The 22,292-nt window shown below is 34.3% G+C and overlaps 2 protein-coding genes across 5 annotated transcripts in view; one reads left to right on the top strand and one right to left on the bottom strand.

The window, feature by feature from the left end:
- Positions 1–42: 42 nt before the first annotated feature.
- LOC107741491 (carbohydrate deacetylase) overlaps positions 43–22,292 on the bottom strand; it is a 25,600-nt gene continuing 3,350 nt past the window's right edge. The window contains exons 1-6 of one of the 4 annotated variants that reach the window (XM_016554233.1): positions 6,930–7,078; positions 5,132–5,310; positions 3,653–3,809; positions 1,395–1,494; positions 877–1,054; positions 43–629 (exon numbers count right to left, since the gene is read on the bottom strand). In XM_016554233.1, coding sequence (XP_016409719.1) covers positions 281–629; positions 877–1,054; positions 1,395–1,494; positions 3,653–3,809; positions 5,132–5,295 — 948 coding nt within the window. In that variant the 5' untranslated portion in view covers positions 5,296–5,310; positions 6,930–7,078 and the 3' untranslated portion in view covers positions 43–280. The other 3 variants (XM_016554235.1, XM_016554232.1, XM_016554234.1) reach the window with 3 other exon arrangements.
- Positions 8,761–12,194, top strand: LOC107741492 (stromal cell-derived factor 2-like protein 1). The gene is made up of 3 exons (XM_016554236.1): positions 8,761–9,043; positions 11,007–11,203; positions 11,290–12,194. The coding sequence occupies exons 1-3, from the start codon at positions 8,866–8,868 to the stop codon at positions 11,566–11,568; spliced, it is 654 nt and encodes a 217-aa protein (XP_016409722.1). The 5' UTR covers positions 8,761–8,865; the 3' UTR covers positions 11,569–12,194.

Below are 22,292 nucleotides of genomic sequence, written 5' to 3'. Positions count from 1 at the left end.
AAACAGGTCAATCTAATAGTTGAAATTTTAAAAACAGATCAATCTAATAGTATCTTGTGTTTCTGTTGAATAATTAGTATAATAGAGTTTTGGCTCTACTTCAAGTAACAGCTTCAAATTGTTTCGTATGGGCTTTGGAAGCAGCACACTGAAACTGAATGCCGATTTTTCTGTCTTTCCCAAACCAAGCACTCGTACTCTGACTAATTGAGGTATGGGTCAAGATCTTAAAGCAGAAGACATTCAGTTTGCAATACCTCAAATCCTCTGCTCTAGGTGTTTAAAAGTCTTTAAAGGCACAGAGGTGGATCCCCTGTTGCCTGTAGTAGTTAAGCACCAAAGGGTCCCTCAAAGTATTCAGCTCGTGTAGTCGGTCTGCGGACTGTGAGAAGTCATCCGGTCCTTCTCCACATCCGCCCTGGTGAGGTTGACTTGGATATCCTGGATGCACCATGAGCTCTGCTGTAACCGGACAACAGGAGTCAGTCGCGGCATCATTGGACTGTATCAATGGGGAGGTCACACGGTCATCTAGTGAAGCTTCCAGTGTGAAGCCCAAAGCGCGTTTCAGGTTGGACACAGACATGTTCTTACCCATGGTGCTCAGGCCCAGGTATACGTCAGGCCATCTGAGAGGATATGCACAACCAGTATGTAGCTGATTCGATTTCATCAGGCAAAAAATTTGAGGACAAAGTGGAAAAAAACATTTCATGCATATTGTGTATATACTGCGCCTAATGTAATTGAAGGACAAAATAGACTATTAAAATGTACCCAAACCTGCCCTAATAACTATACAAGATACTATAAATGAAGTAAATATTTCCTAAAACCAAAAAACGTGCTGATCATTTAAAATGTTGCCTCACAAACCTAATTCCATGGCGATGAAAGACCTCGACAGATTCTAGGGCATCTTTTTCAACCTGTGCATTGAAGTCCCGCAGACGCGGCGGGAGGAAGGTGCAAAATTTAAGTCCGGGTTCTATGGGGACCCGTGTGTAGGTGATTCCAAAATCAGAGAGAACTTGTGCAAACACCTCTCGCACCTCTGAAAAACATGGTAAAATATAAAAAGCTTTTTAATGACCTTTATTGATCAAAAGTGACAAAACACATTTGTAATGTTACAAAATATTTTGGTTTCAAATAAATGCTGTTCTTCTGAGCTTTCTATTAATACTAAAACCCGGACAAAAATGCATCAGTTTCCACAAAAATATTCAGCAGCACAATTGTTTTCAACATTTATAATAAGAAGAAATATTTCTTCAGCATATCTGAATGATTTCTAAAGGATCCTGTGACAATGAAAACTGGAGTAATGATGCTGAAAACGTGAATTGTTGGATACTCCGTGAAAAGGATTGTTCAAAACAAACCCCTGTTACCTGGCAGAATGTGCACATGCTGGTGGCCGTCCATATGGTAGGGCATGTGGCCAACCAGTTCACAAAATCGATTTACCTGGGCTCTGAGCTCCGCCTCCACCTTTTAAACAGAAAACACAACACAACTTAAGCAGACAACATAACAGAATCAAACAAACCAGGCTGTGCTTGGTTCTGAAGTCTTTACTGTATGTTTAAAGAGGTTATTTCATGAAAAGTACTATCCTTGATTACTTAAATCCTTGGAAATAAAAGAGGTGAATTTTTAACTAAAACAATGAAAAGCTTCCGCCACAGTCCAAAAACACCATCTACTGAAACTAAGCTTTATTAAACAACCTGTTAAATAAAAAAAGGTTAGAGAGAAGGTGGAAAATGGTTATGTAAAAATATATTACATTTGTTTTTGGTGCAAACACCCTTGACTAACATTAGTGGACTTCAAAAAATAAAAATTAAATGAGAAACATTATGAAACAATGAAACTTTAAATGTTTGATTTTAGTAAAAGATGGAAATGTAAAGGTATTTTACATCTGTTTTTGGTGCAAACACCCTTGACAAACATTAGTGAACTTCCAAAAAAAAAAAATCTTCCAAATTATGAAAGTGATTTTACCACCATTTAGGATTTACATAGTGGTAGGTATTTTAACTGCTACTTTAAAATTTAGAGTACATAATGCCATAACTCCTCTTATGAGCAATAAGAGTGATAAAGTCCTTTCATGTTCTTTGAGTAACCTTTGACACTGCTATATAACATGAATACAGTCTGTGATGTAAACACACTGCATGGTTTGAATGCACTCCCATGTGACTTTCGGTTGGTCTTTATGAGTGTGTTTCTGTGTACCTCTGACATCTTGAGCTGACCACTCTGCAAAACTTCCCGGAAGCCCATCTTGCCACGGAAGAATCCATCCTTGTTGAGGAGCGTTGAGCCCTTTAGATCCTGAGAGACTGGAAGACCCTCTGAGAGATTCGCATGGAGTCCAATGGGGATGTGATTCCTGTGTGTGAGAACAGCAGTGTTATTTTAGTATCACTGAGATGATATTATAGGTTTTATTACTATTTTGAATAGGCTTTTTCGATTTTTCGTTCTCATTTAAATTTTACTTAAAGTTTTAGTCATTTTGTTTGTTTTTGTCTTTTTAATTTTTAATTTTTTTATGTAAGTCTATATACATTACCAGTCAAAAGTTTTTGAACAGTAAGATTTTTAATGTTTTTTAAATAATTCTATTCTGCTCACCAAGGGCTGCATTTATTTGTTTCAAAATACAACAAAAGCAGTAATACTATGAAATATTTTTACTATTTTAAATGACTATTAAAATTAAACACTATTCCTGTGATCAAAGCTATATTTTCAGCATCATTACTTCAGTCTTCCGTGTCACATGATACTTCAGAAATTATTCTAATATGCTGATTTGCTGTTCAAGAACTTTTTTTTATTATTATTATCAATATTTAAAACAGTTGAGTACATTTTCCTTTTAAACAGAAAACACAACACAACTTAAGCAGACAACATAACAGAATCAAACAAACCAGGCTGTGCTTGGTTCTGAAGTCTTTACTGTATGTTTAAAGAGGTTATTTCATGAAAAGTACTATCCTTGATTACTTAAATCCTTGGAAATAAAAGAGGTGAATTTTTAACTAAAACAATGAAAAGCTTCCGCCACAGTCCAAAAACACCATCTACTGAAACTAAGCTTTATTAAACAACCTGTTAAATAAAAAAAGGTTAGAGAGAAGGTGGAAAATGGTTATGTAAAAATATATTACATTTGTTTTTGGTGCAAACACCCTTGACTAACATTAGTGGACTTCAAAAAATAAAAATTAAATGAGAAACATTATGAAACAATGAAACTTTAAATGTTTGATTTTAGTAAAAGATGGAAATGTAAAGGTATTTTACATCTGTTTTTGGTGCAAACACCCTTGACAAACATTAGTGAACTTCCAAAAAAAAAAAATCTTCCAAATTATGAAAGTGATTTTACCACCATTTAGGATTTACATAGTGGTAGGTATTTTAACTGCTACTTTAAAATTTAGAGTACATAATGCCATAACTCCTCTTATGAGCAATAAGAGTGATAAAGTCCTTTCATGTTCTTTGAGTAACCTTTGACACTGCTATATAACATGAATACAGTCTGTGATGTAAACACACTGCATGGTTTGAATGCACTCCCATGTGACTTTCGGTTGGTCTTTATGAGTGTGTTTCTGTGTACCTCTGACATCTTGAGCTGACCACTCTGCAAAACTTCCCGGAAGCCCATCTTGCCACGGAAGAATCCATCCTTGTTGAGGAGCGTTGAGCCCTTTAGATCCTGAGAGACTGGAAGACCCTCTGAGAGATTCGCATGGAGTCCAATGGGGATGTGATTCCTGTGTGTGAGAACAGCAGTGTTATTTTAGTATCACTGAGATGATATTATAGGTTTTATTACTATTTTGAATAGGCTTTTTCGATTTTTCGTTCTCATTTAAATTTTACTTAAAGTTTTAGTCATTTTGTTTGTTTTTGTCTTTTTAATTTTTAATTTTTTTATGTAAGTCTATATACATTACCAGTCAAAAGTTTTTGAACAGTAAGATTTTTAATGTTTTTTAAATAATTCTATTCTGCTCACCAAGGGCTGCATTTATTTGTTTCAAAATACAACAAAAGCAGTAATACTATGAAATATTTTTACTATTTTAAATGACTATTAAAATTAAACACTATTCCTGTGATCAAAGCTATATTTTCAGCATCATTACTTCAGTCTTCCGTGTCACATGATACTTCAGAAATTATTCTAATATGCTGATTTGCTGTTCAAGAACTTTTTTTTATTATTATTATCAATATTTAAAACAGTTGAGTACATTTTTTCAGGATTCTTTGATGAATAGAAAGATCCAAAGATCAGCATTTCAAAAGCTTGGAGTCAGTATAATTTTTTTTATTTTAAATAATAAAATTATTTAGCAATTAAAAATTGTATTTTTCTGAACTTTCTATTCATCAAAGAAACCTGAAAAAATCTACTCAGCTGTTTTCAACATCATAAAAATAATATATGTTTTTTGAGCAGCAAATCAGAATATTAGAATTATTTCTGAAGGATCATGTGACTGGAGTATTGATGCTAAAAATTCAGCTTTGAAATCACAGGAATTAATTACATTTTAAAATATATTCACATAGAAAACAGTTTTAAATAGTAAACATATTTTAAAAATGTACTGTTTTTGCTGTATTTTGGATCAAATAAATGCAGGCTTGGTGAGCAGAAGAACATTAAAATCTTACTGTTCAAACATTTTTTGACTGGCAGTGTAGTTTTATTCATTTTTATTTCATTTTATATTTTCATTTTTATTTGGTGTTTGTTATTATAGTAAATCAAGTTAAACAAAATGAAACTTTCTTAAGTTTTTTATATATTTTATTTCATCTTAGTTATTAAAGTAACAAAAATGCTTTTTTTATTCAGTTTTAATGAACCATAATAACTATACGTCTAACCTACATCTATAACAATACATATACACCCTATCAGTAGGCCTAGTCTTATCTTTGGCAATAGGTTTAAAAGGCTTGCATGTCATAAGGGAGAGTGTTGTAACATTGTGTTTAAATGTAAGATATACTCAAACATTGATATCATATTTTCATATTTATCTGCTTGAAATGAAAAGTAGTTCGAAATCAGCCGCAGTACCTTTTAGCCAGCTCTGCCGCGTGCTCCGCTGAGACTGCATTGACCAGAAGAGAGACATTGGAGATCCCACCAGCTTTGAAGCAATCCACAATCCCTTGATTTCTTCTCTCGCAGTACCCAAAATCATCTCCTGTCACCACCAGCTTCACCTTGGGTTGAGGCATCTTCTCCTCGCCTTGCTGATGAAAGACAAAAACACTAGACTATAGACATTGACCAATATATCTTCTTTATGATTAATACTGATTATTTTTACATTAAGCAGAATTTCATTTATTTCTTTCTGTATTTTGAAACAATAATAATAACTAAAGGATCTTTAGACAGCACTACAGAATATGCATCAAAATATTTTATAAATAATATTAAGTAGTATTGATAATAATTGTTGCTAATTATATGAAGATTTGCTTGATCTAAAAAGCTACACATTTTTTTGTATCTTTATTTTAGGCTATGTTTAATCGTAAAGCTATTCATACCTGAAAATTAACTGCAGCTGTTTTATTAATCATTAGATCATTAGACTGAATTTTAAAAAATAATATTCGATTTTATTAATGTAATATTAATAAAACGCAGGTATTTATGACTTAATAAAATATTTTTAAAATATTATTTTATTAACCTATATTTACTATCATAATATTTTATTTACGCTAAAAACATTTCATATTTATTAAACCCGTAATCCATATCGGCCTAGAAAATCGCAACTTTTCATTTTCCGTCGGTCTTAGTACACGATGTAACTACAGAAGAGTCAAGTTTTAAATAGGAAAAATATCTAAACTCTTTGGTCATTTTTAAGCGAGATGCTAACGGTCTAATCAGATTCAATGATCTATGCTAAGCTACAGCTAAAAGTGTAGACTGAATTTTATAAATATTATTAGATTTTATTAATGTAATATTAATAAAACGCAGGTATTTATGACTCCATAAAATATTTGTAAAATATTATTTTATTAACCTATATTTACTATCATAATATCTTATTTACGCTAAATATTTTTCATATTTATTAAACCCGTTTTGCCTGATCTAAAAGGTCATAATAGCCTATTTATTTTCTTTGTCTTTTTTTTTCTTTTTCAGGCTAATTGTTAAGCTATTCTCACTTGAAAAGAAACTGGTGTCATTTTTATATTATTAAAACGCTGAGTAATTATACAAACAATGTATAAAAAAGTTACTTTACCTGTTGTTTTGCCTTATTTTCAACAAACGGTGCCATCTGGGTAACGTTATATCCAATATATACTAATAATAACCGATGAAGCGAGATCCAGTGATACTGACAGCCGATGAAACGAAGATATCCGTTAAAATAGCCATATAAAACCGATTACCGATCTCTTAAAAAGGCAGAAATTCCCATATGAACACAGACAGAGAAGTGTTCATATTTAATGAAACCCAATCATTCAGGAAACGTTCCTTGAGTCATTGCGTCAAACCACGTCATTCCAACATCATCTGTTTAAAAACGAAACGGTTTGTGTGAAACGCGAGTCTCGGCTGCGGGAGAGCTGCTTACCGGGAAATCACCGGCTCGTTAATAAGACAGATCCGCCTTATTCGCTTGGTCGGTGTCAACACGAGCAGCTGCCACTGCCTATCCATCACATATGGTGTACAATCTACTCAGCCCTATAATAACATACTGCTTATAGATTTGCTCCGCTTGCTCAATTAATAGCTAAGAAACAAACAAACGTTTTATAATTTCAAAGGGACTAACTGTTTTTTTTGTGATATACTCCTAGCTAGCAGTAATAATGTGGTAATCGCTTACCCATTTTATTGCGAGTTTCTTGCCATTAGTCCTTTTTACAATGTATCCAACACTGTGCGGAGAGAATGACCGTCTGAAGACATAAACCTGCTATTTCCTTTTCCGGAGTTGCAGCGCCCTCTACCGGATGTGAATAAAACAACGCCACATGTGCAAGGTTTCTCTTCCCGATCAATCAACGTCTATTTTTAAATTAAAAATATATGATTTAAATGGATATACGATATTTGTTTATTTTAATTTAAATGTATAGATATTTATTCCATATGATCAATGCTTACCATTTGTTCTTAAATGATTAATTTGATTTTGTCCAAGATGTTGGCAACCAAAAACACGATATGCCACTTTAGGAATAATAGAGACTGAAGCAAAAGATGACAATGTGGTGTTTTAGAAAATAGATATTTTATAGATAAGATAGAAAAACTTATTTATAGAAGTTTTTAATCCGATATTAATTAATAAACAATAGTAAACTATGCTTTAGGCATACTCACCAGAGCCAGGGTTTTGCTGTTCTCAATGTTGTTAATGTAAGCTGAATGTTATCCTTGTACACAGACTTAAGGCAGCAGGTGTGACTTTGCTTATGTGTTTGTGGAGGCTTTTGAATGTTTTCCCAAGACACGTAACCTCGTTTCGAAATATGGAAAACATCATAAAGAGAGGGAGGGTATCATGTTTGTGATCTTTGTTTGCGCATGTTCATGAAGTGTTTTCAACTTCAGCCACCTGACGTAGCGATAATATGCATGGCATCACTTACATTATGTGTTAGAATAACACTGTAGCACAACAGTTTACTGGAAACAGTGGGAGTTAAATTACATTCAGAAATTTGATACATTTCGCTTAAAAACAATGAAACTCTGAAACATGTCTTGATCCTCTTTTTATAAATTAATATTTATATGTCTAGCTTTTGTTAAACACAAGAATGCATCCCGTGTAAACAGCTCCTAATGAAAGAATGGTACAAATAGTAGTGGGACAACAGTTAGTCGAAATTGATTCTTTATTATGTTGTAGTGGAAACCGGGTTGAGCTGTCACATGTAATGTTGTCACAGGTGCTTTTTCTCAGTATCTATTGTATTTTGAGGCTAAAGTCCAATTTGCCACTAGTAGTGCTTATCTATGTTAGTTTCAAACACCTAGTTCAAAAGTAATGTTAAATGAGGACTTTATATTCTTGGCTAATCAAAATGAAATAATAAAATAAAATAATAAATTGTTAAATAAAAAAAATTAATAAATAATATAATATAATCTAAATATAATAAATAAGGTAAATAAGTAGAGTAACTATGAGGTAGTTTTAACCAAAGGTTAAACTGTGCAGGTTGTCATGTGTAAATGTCGAAATGTTATACAATTGATTCATTTAAGGAAGGAAAAAAAAACGTTTGTTTGTTTGCTTTTCTTTTTTCTTTTCTTTTTAATTTATTTAGATTTTTAATTTATTTATTTATTGCATGTTTTAGAACTATTTTGTTATTAACTTTTGTGTGATAACATGCCTAATAATAATAATAATAATAATAATAATTTGAATAATTGAATCCAGACATTTTTGGAGTTCTTTACGAAAAAATAGTGTTAATTGATAGTGTTAATTAATTACAAGAATTTGTAAATATCTAGTAATGCATTTTAAAATGCATGAATAAAAGTTTCGTAATATTTCTAGCTATTTGAATGTACACGTACATGAACTAATGATCTGTTAATGAGCCGATTGTATAATGTAACGTTCGTTAATGTGTCGTGACGTCACACCATCCTCGCCCAATCACTGGTTTCCGTGTGTGCGCGTGGATCACTTCCTTGTTTTCGGACTTGTCATGATGCGATTGGTTAGAAAGCGTGTCAGCGTTTGAATGGGGCTTTCCGTATACATCTTTCTGTGATGTACATAGACACGAGCTGTAACAATGGGACCATTAAGAGTTATATCTGTCTTTCTGGCTGTAATTTTAGTGTGTTTCATGTTTGCCCAATGCGGCGCTCGTGATTTGGACTCCAGCTACGTGACTTGTGGATCTGTGGTCAAACTGCTGAACACCCGGCACAGCGTCAGGCTTCACTCGCATGATGTCAAATACGGATCAGGTAGAACCACTGTGGATAATCGATATAATCATAAACTTTAGCAGTTTAGTTCTCAGAGAATGTTTATGTTGTAGTCGACAGCTTAATCTTCGCTTTTAGTCTTTTTAATGCACTTATATTGGTGATATTGCTTAGTGTAATAGCAGCTGGTGCATGTATGCATTAGCCAGGAAGCTAATGACTGCTAATATTCAGTAAAGTACTGTATTTGTCTTTCCGTAAGCCAGTTATAGACTCTCATTCATCCCCAGTGGTTTATTTTTGTTGGTTCGGATGTATTATGTTTACCTGAAAGATCTATGTAATCATGACGACAGGTGCACTACCGTGATAATACCATACATTTATTACATGTACAGTGGTAATACGTATGATATTTATTCAAGTGTTTGTTTGCTTTTCATTTTTTGCATGTTTTAGAATTTTTCTTTTAACAAAACTTGCTCTGTGATATCTGTTAAATGAACTGTAACTGTACCTAACATTGGAAATGTAACGTTAACTTTTTTTATGGATACGACTCAAGTATGCATCTATACAGAAACTGACCATAATAATAATAATAATAATAAATAATTATAAAGTGATATTTAACTTGGTCAATCCAGATATTTTAGGTGTTGCTTAGATTAAATATTTGTATTAATGATCTATATGTCTATACATAAATTGACCAAAATAACTCCAGCCTGAATAATAAACAAAACATGGAAATTAACAACAATAATAATAAAATATATAATAAACTGATATTTCACTCAGAGGATCCAGATGTCTTAGTTAGCAGTTGTTTAGGTAAAATTGTTGTGTACAGAAATTGACCAAAATAATAAACAATAAGAATAAACAAAATGATCCCCTGAATACCATGAATAATAAACAACATTAGAAATGAATAATAATAATAATAACTATTAATAATAACAATATTAATTCATTACAAATATTTCTAAATATTTTTTTATGTATATTCGTTAGGTAAAATTGTTGTGTACAGAAATTGACCAAAATAATAAACAATAAGAATAAACAAAATGATCCCCTGAATACCATGAATAAACAACATTAGAAATGAATAATAATAATAATAACTATTAATAATAACAATATTAATTCATTACAAATATTTCGAAATATTTTTTAATGTATATTCAGTAACACTTTACTTAAAGCTTTAATGTATAATGCATTATAAAAGTAGCTTTAATGCATTAATTATGCCTTGTAATGCACCTTATAATGCATTGTAAAATCTCATTAATAATTATAACCAGAGTTAATGCATTATAACACTCATCAATTCATTGTTACACTATGCATTTTAAATTCGGTTATAATTATTTACGACAACAAGATGTATTACAACGCACATTATGAATAATTATATCGCATTATACCCCTTAATAGCCCTTTGTAATGCATTATACATAAACGCTTTAAGTAAAGTGTTACCATATATTTAAACACACAATATATGATGCATGATTTGTTTTTTTCTTGTACAAAATGTAATGTGGTGGGGACCTATCTTGAGACTCTTGAAAATTTAATTTCTGTATTCTGTAAACCTCCCCTTCTATTTTTTATATATATATATATATATTTCTGAAGTATTGGATTTATAAAGCAATTGTGAATATTGTCATTTATGTTTATATTTTTTTTAATAACTGTTGTAAATATTTGTTAATTGAGGCGGTCTGTTTTTTTTTTTTTGTCTGTGTGTGTGGGTGTAAATATGTGTATTTTGTTATCCTATGTTGGTTACTGTTTTTAGCATTTGAGTTTGTTAATATAACTTCTAAACTTTAAATAAAATATATAAAACAAAAAAAATTTAATATGGGATGCTAAGGTACTATAATATTCTTTGAGTACTTTGGAGTACTATATAATGAATATGAGGTTCAAGATGGTATACATTTATTCTCAAATTAACGATTGTTTACACGATGCACGGCAGGAAGTGGCCAACAATCAGTAACCGGTGTGGATTCTGCCGATGATGCCAACAGCTACTGGCGTATCCGTGGAAAACCAGACAAAGTTTGTCAGCGTGGGGAGCCCATTCGATGCGGACAGGCCATCCGAATTACACACATGAAGACCGGACGCAACCTGCACTCACATCACTTTAGCTCCCCACTGTCTAACCACCAGGTAGATCCACACAACACTCTCCTCTCTTAACTGTAACTGGCTGGATTTGAATTACATTATCACGTTGATTTGTTTTATGTTTGCAGGAAGTGAGTGCGTTTGGTGAAAATGGAGAAGGAGATGATTTAGACGTATGGGCCGTGCAGTGCGGCGAAACATACTGGGAACGTGACGACGCTGTGCGAATTAAACACGTTGCCACTGAGGTTTTCCTCAGTGTAACCGGAGAGCAGTACGGTCAACCAATCAGAGGCCAGCGTGAGGTCCATGGAATGCCTTCACCCAATCAGCATAACTACTGGAAGGTGATGGAGGGGGTTTTTATTCAGCCCGGCAGTGATCCAGTGCGCCACGACGAGCTCTGATGATGCCACTGCATTATCGTAGCGAGTGAATGAGAACTTAACTCACACATGCTGTGAAACCCTCTCTATATTTAAACCTTCCGTTTCTATAAAGTTTGACTTTTATTGGTCAAACTTTGTGTGATGCAATTTTTGACAAAAATGTCACCTGCAAAATGAACTTCACAGACTAAAAGGTCTGTTTTACTAGATTGCTAATGATTGGAATGTGTTTGTTTGTACATAATGGAATACAATTACATTACATACCGGGATTTTGGGCTTTTCTATTATTTATATTAGGTTGGATTACTACTGGGACAAATGGCATTGTACTATGAAATCCTGTAATCTTTCGGAATTCAATATGGGAAAATATCAAATGGTCATTTCTGTTTGGTTTAAGTTTTCTATGTTACTGTAATTCCCAATAGTTGTTTTCCCCCTCATACTGTATGTGACCCGATATGTACATAATTTGGTGAAACCATTTGAAAACATACTGTAGGTATTTTTTTTATTTCAGTTAAAGCAACATATGTTTTAAAGAACCATATAATTAAAAAACTGTAAACAAGCAGATGCATTGTCGTGATGCCCAATTTCTGAATACTGTCAATAAATACTGCACACTAGACTTTATTAAAGATTACTCTAAAATTACAATTACAATCACCCGTCAAGATGATTATTTCTGCTCCTCTCGCTTCTCTGGAAAATGAAAGATGACACACAGCATCCAAATGGGGGCAGCATTTAGCTACTGTTTGGCACAAACTGCATGGAAATTGAAATGAAGGAAATATCACTGTGAAACGTGTGTCTAGGACAGTACACATTATGTGTAATAATACACAGCGACGGACGTAAAGTGAGGACAAATGACTAACCGTTATATATTGGAACAATGAAACGCTGAACATCTAGATTACCAAATGAAAACTGCTGTTTTTAAGAATATGGTGTTAAACGGACAGTTAATTCTTACATTTTGTTAATGAAACAAACAAACAAACAGCTTACTAACTAGCTAATGCTCTATTATTTATATATTTTGAGACTTTTTTTTTGCCAGGTTGGTTTTAATCAAATCTTTACAAAGATTCGAACGAAATGAAAGATTCTTTAATCTTACACTGTTTGAATCAGATAGGCTATCATTTTAATTTATGGTTTTACTGTAGTATCCACTGAGTGAATACAGTTTCTAATTAGTTGTTCCAAATGGTTTAGCCTCCTATATAGGCTATAACACAATGTAACAGCAATGGCAATACGCAAAGACAAAAAAAAATAAAAAATATATATTATAACTTAACTATAACTTATAATATAACTTAAAACGCTTTCTCAAACATGTACATGACTGTTTTTACTAAATAACTATATTTAACTTCCTTGACTGATAACGTGGCTTATTCTGTCCTTCTCATTACATTTGACCGTATGTAAACTTTGATATTTAAGTTATGTTTTGTAATTTGACTTACCATAGTGTTTCGCACCACTGCTGTCCAAATGTGATACTGTATGACCGCTCATGACTCCCCCCTGAGTGATGTCCAAACCAAAAAAAATCTCTTTTGTATCTTCCCTCACTATTTTAGGATGATGCTGATTTGAGTAATGGAAGAATTCACATAATGATAATTAAACTGATTAGATTAATAACAATGTCCCACCTATTTTAGCAGAAACCGGTTATATAGTAAATATTTGAGGAGACATGAGTGAAAACGCATATAAAACATCTGGTAAGACTTATAATAACATTATGGAACATTAGTAGCCTACACGACGCTCAACATATTATAGTAGGCTAATTAGCAGACAATGCAACATCTAGATTAAATATACGAACTTTTATGTGTTAAATAAGTTTTCCTATTGCTTATTTACACTTCAATGTACATGAACTAATAACGTCTTAAGCATCATCTAATTTAATGGTTCCTGATTTATCAAGGAAAATAAAATTAACAGTTGTCAAATCTTTAACGAAGATGTTATTTTATCACTAATGCGAATTTTATACGTTTCATAAACGTGTACTCACTTAAGCTTAATTTTAATAATTTGGTGCCTAAACATTTTTTAATTTTTATGTGAGATGTTAAAAAAAGTTGCATAGTAAGAGGAAGCGGATTGATTGTTTTTTGTCTTCCCAGAAGATGGCGACATAATATAACACAGGGTTTAGTTCCGCTAGTCAGTCATCCATTATGAACTCTAGAATCTAGAAAGATTAATTTAATATGGTACAAAGAAGTGGCTTATCATCTAAACCGAGCTGCTTCTGTATTAAAAATACTTGTTTTTATTCTCATCCTATATTACGCTTGGCATGGCCATCTATTGAACCAAATGTGCCTTCATTGTCGATTCTACACATTTATTGCAGCTGTTAGTCGGTTATATTCTTACAACGCAACATAATAAAGAAAACCTGTTCACTGGTTGTCAATATCACCCCTCAGTGCTGTCACCATATCGGAGACACAATCTTGACGCAGTGCCATACTGCACCAAGAGAGCCCAGAGCCACATGATTTAAATAGCTCAAAAGCTCTCTATTGCACCATTCATAATCAAATTAATAGCTGGACTGAGTATCCACATGGATGGGGCAGCCATGAAAACACGTCCTCACAGGGTCAAGTGAAGAGCTATGAAAAAAAAACATCGTACTCAAGAGAAGACAAGCATTTAGGTTACAACATAAATGCGACTGAATGCTGAGCGTGAGAGTGACTGGAAATTGAAGTGTCTGAGGTCGAAATATTATGTGAACCACTAGAGCGACTGGATCTGAAATATGCCTTCAGAAAGTCACCTTGAATGCAAAATTATCCCCATGGCAATTTAAGAAACTCGAAAAGCACAAAAGACGTAATTTGTCATATTAGCAGTAAATTAATGCAAACTCGTTTTAGAAATTAAGTGTTTAATGCTGCGTTCAAGTCCTCCTGGGACGTTCGTACTTACAAGTTGACAAGTAGTAATTACGACGTCAGGTGCGTTCAAGTCAGTTTAGTCGGCACAAGATGGCGGTGTACCTTCTTTTAATAAATTACAAGAAAATACAACAGGGTCTGCATTTTTTTTACTTGGATTTCAGCTGCGTAACAAGAACATTACAAATTTAAGTTTATAGGACAACTAAACTATAAATTTAAACAAAAATTTACGTCAACTACAGACGTTGCATCCATCGATTCCGCCATGTTTCTCATTGACACGCCCCCAACTCGGAAACTCGGGGCTTAAAGAAAATTTCGAGTTTCCCCACTCGTAATAACGACTTTGTGGTGGCGTTCATGTGCATTCAACTCGTAAATACGATCTATCCGACATGACTTGAACGCACCATAAGGCCCATTCACACCAAGGACGATAACTATAACGATAACGAGATTTAGTTTTAAAATAGCTGTAAATGTTAAAGAATAGCAAAGTCCATACCACAACTACGATAAAGGCACAGAGGAATATCATTGGAATCATTTTCAGAACATTTTTTTTCCAGCTGATAAACCATAAAACACTGACAGCCAATCAGAATCAAGAGAGTGTGTGCTTTTAAAGAGATAGACCACAAAACGGTGCGTTATTGTGCTTAGGTGTGGACCCTAATTTGGTTTTTGTTATCTGTGTGAAAAGACCTTTCCATTCATTTAGTGTATAAAAAAAAAAGGTGTTGTGGATTTTCAACAAGCATTTGGAGGAGCAAAATCTAAAAAATAAAAAAACTAATAAAATGTAATCTTAAATATGGTCAAGCAACCAAAACAATTGCAAGACACTATAAATCTCATATAACTCTCTTACAATACACTATAAAGCAAGTAAACATTGTTATGGACATTTCATCATATCTGAAGATACAATAAAATTTTGCATGAATTGCTGCCATACACCTTAAATAAAGAGACATATAACTTCACAAGCAGGCGATACACATTTTTTTCTGCAGTTAACAGCATTTAAGAAAGAAAAACACATACCATTTACTTATTTAATACATTTTGCTTTTATTGAAGACTGATTATGTACAGAGCAAATGAAAGATTTGCCAAAGCAAAAATCACTTGTATTCCTCATTCCAAAGTCGCTTTGGATAAAAGCATCTGCTGAATGAATAAACGTAAATACCAAGCACTTACGAAAGGTATATGGACAGATTAGTGCTTTGTGGCTCATCTGGGTTGAAGCATGCAGGAGAAGCATGTTATTTGTGGTAAATAAAAAAGATTTCTATTTCAGATAAATAGTGTTCATATCGATATCGGAATTATATCGTATCGACCGAAATTAAGAAATATATCGTGATATCAATTTTGGCCATATCGTCCAGCCCTAGAAATAATCATATTCCACTAAACTGTTATAATTTCTAAATAGCCAAATGCATTCCAGCTATTTCAGGTGGTCTAAAATATAAAACACTCATTCAACAGCCTTTGGAAATACTCCTGTCACAAGAAATGCTTTCCCATGCCTTTCAAGATCCATATCTCAGACCTCACACATGCAGCTTCCATATTACTGCATACACATACTCACTCAAGGTTAACTTATTGATTATGAGATCATGACACTGAGAGCTAGATTTTCATACAAACACTGCATAATGAAATGTTGAATTTAACTTGCTTTACATTGATTTAATGTTGAACTGCATGACATGAAATTCAGCATTCATCGCATATAATAAAGGATATTGGGTTAAAATGTTCAGCTGTCAATAGTATTTTTCACTTACATGTGCAAAATTCACAATTTGCAAATACGAATTCAGGTAAAAACAGTTAAATATGGCCAACAGAGAAACCAAGGAAGTTAAAATTGTTGTTTCAGAGCTCAGATTTGAAGTCTATTGGAATATGACAGTGCTGTAGTCATTTATTTCTTGATTTGACCTGTAACATTGAGACGGTAACATCATGTTGAAGAAAAATGTCCATCATCAAAAACAAAAATATTTCTTTCAAAATATATTGACCTGCCAGAAAAGCTGCTTTACAGTGGACAACTAGTCTGAATAAACTGAATTAGCCTGAGTCTATTACTATTGCTTAAAATTAGTCACTATTGGACTTCGCAAAGGACAGCGTGTTCTCTGACTTAAATATATAACTCATATTAGGAAAGGTTTAAATGTAATCATTGTTAAGTGTTTGCACTTAACAACGATTACAAGCATTAAGTGTTTGCACTGCTTAAAAGCAAGCTATCTACAACCACATCAAAATGTCTCTGGGCCATTTTGTTTTAATATTAAACAGGTGTTATTTATTGTATTTCAAATGAAATGGTTTAGAGCAGCAACCCCATTCTTTCTCCACAAAAGGATTCACAGACTGAGATCTTGTCAAGCCTTAGCACAACATCATTGTGCATTTTGATAAAAATGACCAAGGACCAATCAAATCCTTGAATGTTCCTGAAATTGCAGATTACCCTTAAAGTCAAGACCCTATAAGCAATATTGCACTACTCCATAAACAGTGAAAAAAGCAGAGGCAATATTGATAGGGTCTCGCCTGCAAGATGCATTTATCATGATATTCACACAGCACTTGAAAAGATAACACGGCTGTGCAAAACAATATCTAGGGGTTTAAATCCCTAAATGGTGAGACTGAAAATGGTTCCTGCTCTACAACACATGATACGCAAACCTCTTTGTGACATCTGACCCTTCACAGCCTATAAACAAACCAAAGTGAATGGCAAAGTGCTGCTCATTTCAAAATTAATTTTACGCAGAATTGTTTCGTTTATTTGCTGCTAAACAACACGCTTCATAAAATGTTGTTTAATAGAGCAAAAATATTGAGGGTTTTACATGGTTGAGTTTAAATGCTTTCATCCTTAATCACACAATTTAATCCACATTTGTCAAGAAATTACCATGAATATTTAGAATCATAAATATACCATGTGACTTTTTTTCTTTTTCAAAAACATCATTTTTAGCACATCTAGCATTTTAAATGGGCTACTTAAAAACAATCATCTTCTAATACCAATACATGCATGCTATCAATAAAGACATAGGCTACATTCTTTCAAAGCCACGCTGATGGGCTGACTCAGGCATTCAAATATGAGAAACAATGAGTGGAAAGCATATTGTAGGCCCTTTGGTTATCTGCGTCCAAAAGCAGTCTTGGTGCTCTGCAATTCCAAGCATACCAGCTTCTGCCTTGGAGTTAACGACATGCTCCAACAGGATGTTTTTTTTTTCTCCTTTGGGGATTTCACATTGAACTCACATGCATGATCTTACTTGTCCCTCTCGGTAATAAAACACGTTAAACAATTTACCTATCAGGTTTCATGCAGTGAACTTACAGTCAAAAATTTTGAATCACGACAACAGGGCGAGAATACTACGCCCTAATGTTACAAACGACTAGTATAGCGTATCAGCTGACTACACTGACTAACCAGTAACGTTAGTGGTCTTGTAGAAGAACGTTACGCGGTGTTTAGTAATATAGTATGCATATACGCGCTATTTCGATAATACACGAATTCGTGTGGCGATTTTATAATCTATATGGGTTCTACATAAGAATACAGAACGCGCTACCAAATCTGCAGGTGAATGCAAACTTACCACTCCTCATATGAAGCTTCAAAGCCCACTAGCTGAGAGCTGAACCAGGATCATGAGAACAGAGGAGCTGTAGGCCACAGTATGCTATATAGTGGCCTATGAATGCGCTGCGCATGCGCGTTGCGGTATTTAGCGCAACATTCCTCATACACCCAGTTCAGACTGGTGAGTCTCAAGCTTACCTTCTACTGTGGAGCCTCTATATATACGGGTCAATTACAAATGCTCCAGATGATAAAAAGGATAATTTTTTTAATGGTCTAATTTAAAACACGCGTACAAAATTATCATGCATTGTTTTCCAAAAGACTAGTGGAAACATCAATTTTAAAGTTTTAAAATACTTCACGTGAATTTACATAACTATTATTAAAATAGGCCTAATAATAATACGATTTTTCTTTTAAATGTCATGAATATCACAAAGTTGTCTTATGATGTAGGATTAGGCCCTACTTCGTTTGAACAAAACTGAATAAAGCGTGCATTTTCATAAAAGGAAGATTTAAATAAATAAACCTATAGACACAGTCAAGTCATGAGGGTCTACTTTAAATGGTTCCTGTTTTTTTTTTCTTGTCATATGACAACAAAATGGTTGCTGAATTTTTGTTAGAGCATGCAATTTTAAATATTAAAGAAATATTAATTAAAAAAAACTATGCCAGACTTCTTATGCCAATATTGCTTTTTTAATCAAGATTTTTATCCTTTAAATTAAAAGGGTTTTACAATCTCAGTAGTTTCACCACCTAGACATTTTAAGTCCCAAGCACGAACAAATAATAAGGATAAGAATAATATCGAAATAATTCCGTGCTCATCATAGAAGAAACTTTCTACGAATTGCATGCAATATATTTGATTTAAAAATATGCGTCACTCTATTGACTCGCATAGGCACTTATATAGGCTATACAAAGTCTGTGTGTATTGCGCCAGCCAGCTTATTTCACACACACCGACCTGCCTACAAGCAACTTCGTTTGGCCAGATGTCCAGTCTTTTGATGAGACAACCAAAAAGTTCAACTTGCATAACCTTGCAGATACTGACCAAGAGTAAAATGTCACTATGGACGACCTCCCCTCCTCACATTCCCTTCCTTTCCTCCCCTCTTGGAAAGGGACCTGCCCCCTACATTCCTTACAAATAGTCCCATCCCCCACCGATCTGGCTCAAACAAGAGAATCATCCTTTCCTTCTGCCTTCTGGAAGAGCTCCTTCATTATAAATAAAAATCGAAATATATGGTTACACACCTACCAGCTTTGTTTAGTAGGGTTGATTAATCTATAGGCTTATTTAACTGTAAGCGTAAAAGAACCCAATAACTGATTTGGCACTGAATTTACAATAAATAGCTTAAATCTCTCATTTGAGAAAGATAGGAAAAACATTAAATAATAAACACAACGTTTAATTGCACGAAAACTAAAAGTATATAATTAAATCATAAAGAATAAAAGTGCAGAGTACAATTATTCACGTTAGTGATTTAAATACACTTCAGCCAAAAATAAGTTTAAAAAAAAAAATCGAATTGTTCTGAAAAGAAAATAAGTACAATTCAACACGTTGCTGTTGACTACAAAATGCATACGGGGGTGTAGCTATATTTAAAAACTGCAAAAGGACGTTCATAAGACTTTATAGGAGGATAATATTATTTATAATATTGGCTGTTTTGTAAACATTTCGTGCGCTGGTGACATTTACGATATCGGCAAAAACATACAAAATGGCGTTTAGATGATTATTTACGTCCGCTCGTTATTATCCACTGGTTTTCTGCACCTCTCTTCCAGCAGGCCTCATACGGAAGTTCCCAAAATATGCAAAAGGTTGAGAAACTCACTTCAAACCATTGTTGGAGTGTTACTTAATCGAACACGTGGTTTTCAATGCAAACGAAGACGACCTCAGTCGTACAAAATGTTCTTTTGAAGGAGGCGTGGTCTGTAGGCATTTTCAAATAAGTGGAAAAACCTGGTCTCACAGATATAGCATAGCTCAAATACTGCAGTTCACACGCCTGGTGCATGCTCTGCAACAATGCTGTTGTGCATGGAATGAATCCAACATCGTGCACACATCTGGGCCCACACATAGGTGGTCTAGACTCGTGCGAAACCCCCTATTCGCTATTTGAAATAGTAGGCTACTTAAACGCCCTTAACCATATAGCCTACCGCTCGTCCCAGCTCTGTTTAAGGCTCTAGTGGGTGAGTAGGCGAAAGCCGAATGCAATGACAATACTATTGCACTGCTTGAGTAGATGGTTCAGTAGTGCAACATCGTCAAAGCAACAGACCTTAGCACAGCCGAAATACATGGGCCACCTTTGAACGGGCCTTCAACACAACGGGGCGAAATCACCCTTCATAGTTGCACTCAGTCAAGTGAATTTAAGTAACGAGGTATATATAAAATAGATCGGTTTGCTTGAAGCTAGTAAAAATATTCGCTACACGTCTTGCTTTAATTGGCAACTTTAACGAATTAATTCGTTCTATTTTACTCGAGTCAGCATTTGCAAACGAAGACGACCTCAGTCGTACAAAATGTTCTTTTGAAGGAGGCGTGGTCTGTAGGCATTTTCAAATAAGTGGAAAAACCTGGTGTCACAGATATAGCATAGCTCAAATACTGCAGTTCACACGCCTGGTGCATGCTCTGCAACAATGCTGTTGTGCATGGAATGAATCCAACATCGTGCACACATCTGGGCCCACACATAGGTGGTCTAGACTCGTGCGAAACCCCCTATTCGCTATTTGAAATAGTAGGCTACTTAAACGCCCTTAACCATATAGCCTACCGCTCGTCCCAGCTCTGTTTAAGGCTCTAGTGGGTGAGTAGGCGAAAGCCGAATGCAATGACAATAACTATTGCACTGCTTGAGTAGATGGTTCAGTAGTGCAACATCGTCAAAGCAACAGACCTTAGCACAGCCGAAATACATGGGCCACCTTTGAACGGGCCTTCAACACAACGGGGCGAAATCACCCTTCATAGTTGCACTCAGTCAAGTGAATTTAAGGAACGAGGTATATATAAAATAGATCGGTTTGCTTGAAGCTAGTAAAAATATTTGCTACACGTCTTGCTTTAATTGGCAACTTTAACGAATTAATTCGTTCTATTTTACTCGAGCGCTTCAGCATTTGTTGCCTTATAATTCTGTATTTGAGCAGCAACGCTATTTTGACGTCCTAATACGTCTTTATGGAATCAATTAATTGCACCTGTTGTTATATCAAATGAAATGTAGATGAATACATACACTGAGAGTGGGAGCACTTGAAAGCTTAGGGGAGGGGTGAAGGTTAGGCTACTTTTTCTTTTTCTTTCCTCTTTTTTTTTTTTTTGTCAGCCAATGCCCTTTTAATATTGCCCTGCTCATCTGACTGCACAGTAGTACAACAGAAAAAGGGCCCTGGTCAACAACAGTAAAGAAACTGAACACGGGGTGTGTTATAATGTATTACATTTTAAACTGATTTATCAAAATCACACGTGCCCCACACAGAGTGAATCCACAAAATGACTGGGAATTTTAAAGTAAATCTTAGACCTTGCATGTACCGGTCATAACAGTAATTATGGTCATAATCAACGTATCGCGATGTTATTTTAACAATTAAAGCAATTTATGTTTCCTATACGCGTACGTCTAAGAAAAAAAATAAGGAGTAGGCTACTGGAAGGCAAAAATAATTATAACAAATAAAAAATCTCCAAACCGTCCAATTGAATATGCTGGCTGTTATTAAAGCTTAAAATGAGGGAAACAACGCACATGTGATTATACAAAACCAAGCAGGACGTGGCAATATCTCCATTTAGCAGCAATGGTTTCACTTGTTTTTCATGCAGTTTCAGCAGCAATAGCGATGAACACACTGCTTTGAGTGAGATACGAAGGAAGAGAGAAAAAATAGGGCAAAGAGCACATTCCCCGATACAGCATGAGAAACCTTCGTTTAATATGTATTATTCTTGTCCCCTTTGCCAATGTGGCAATTTGAAACCCCCCTGGTTAGGGGACAAGGTGAGGGGGCGGAGGCTCCTTAAGGTTGTTATTTTCAATGCATACATTAGCAGTGCTTTGGACCCT

This window comes from Sinocyclocheilus rhinocerous, unplaced genomic scaffold (genome assembly GCF_001515625.1).
Source record: "Sinocyclocheilus rhinocerous isolate Xijiao unplaced genomic scaffold, SAMN03320098_v1.1 scaffold134, whole genome shotgun sequence".
Taxonomy (NCBI): Eukaryota; Metazoa; Chordata; class Actinopteri; order Cypriniformes; family Cyprinidae; genus Sinocyclocheilus; species Sinocyclocheilus rhinocerous.
The sequence above is the reverse complement of the archived record's forward strand: the minus strand, read 5'-3'. Positions and strand labels throughout refer to the sequence as shown.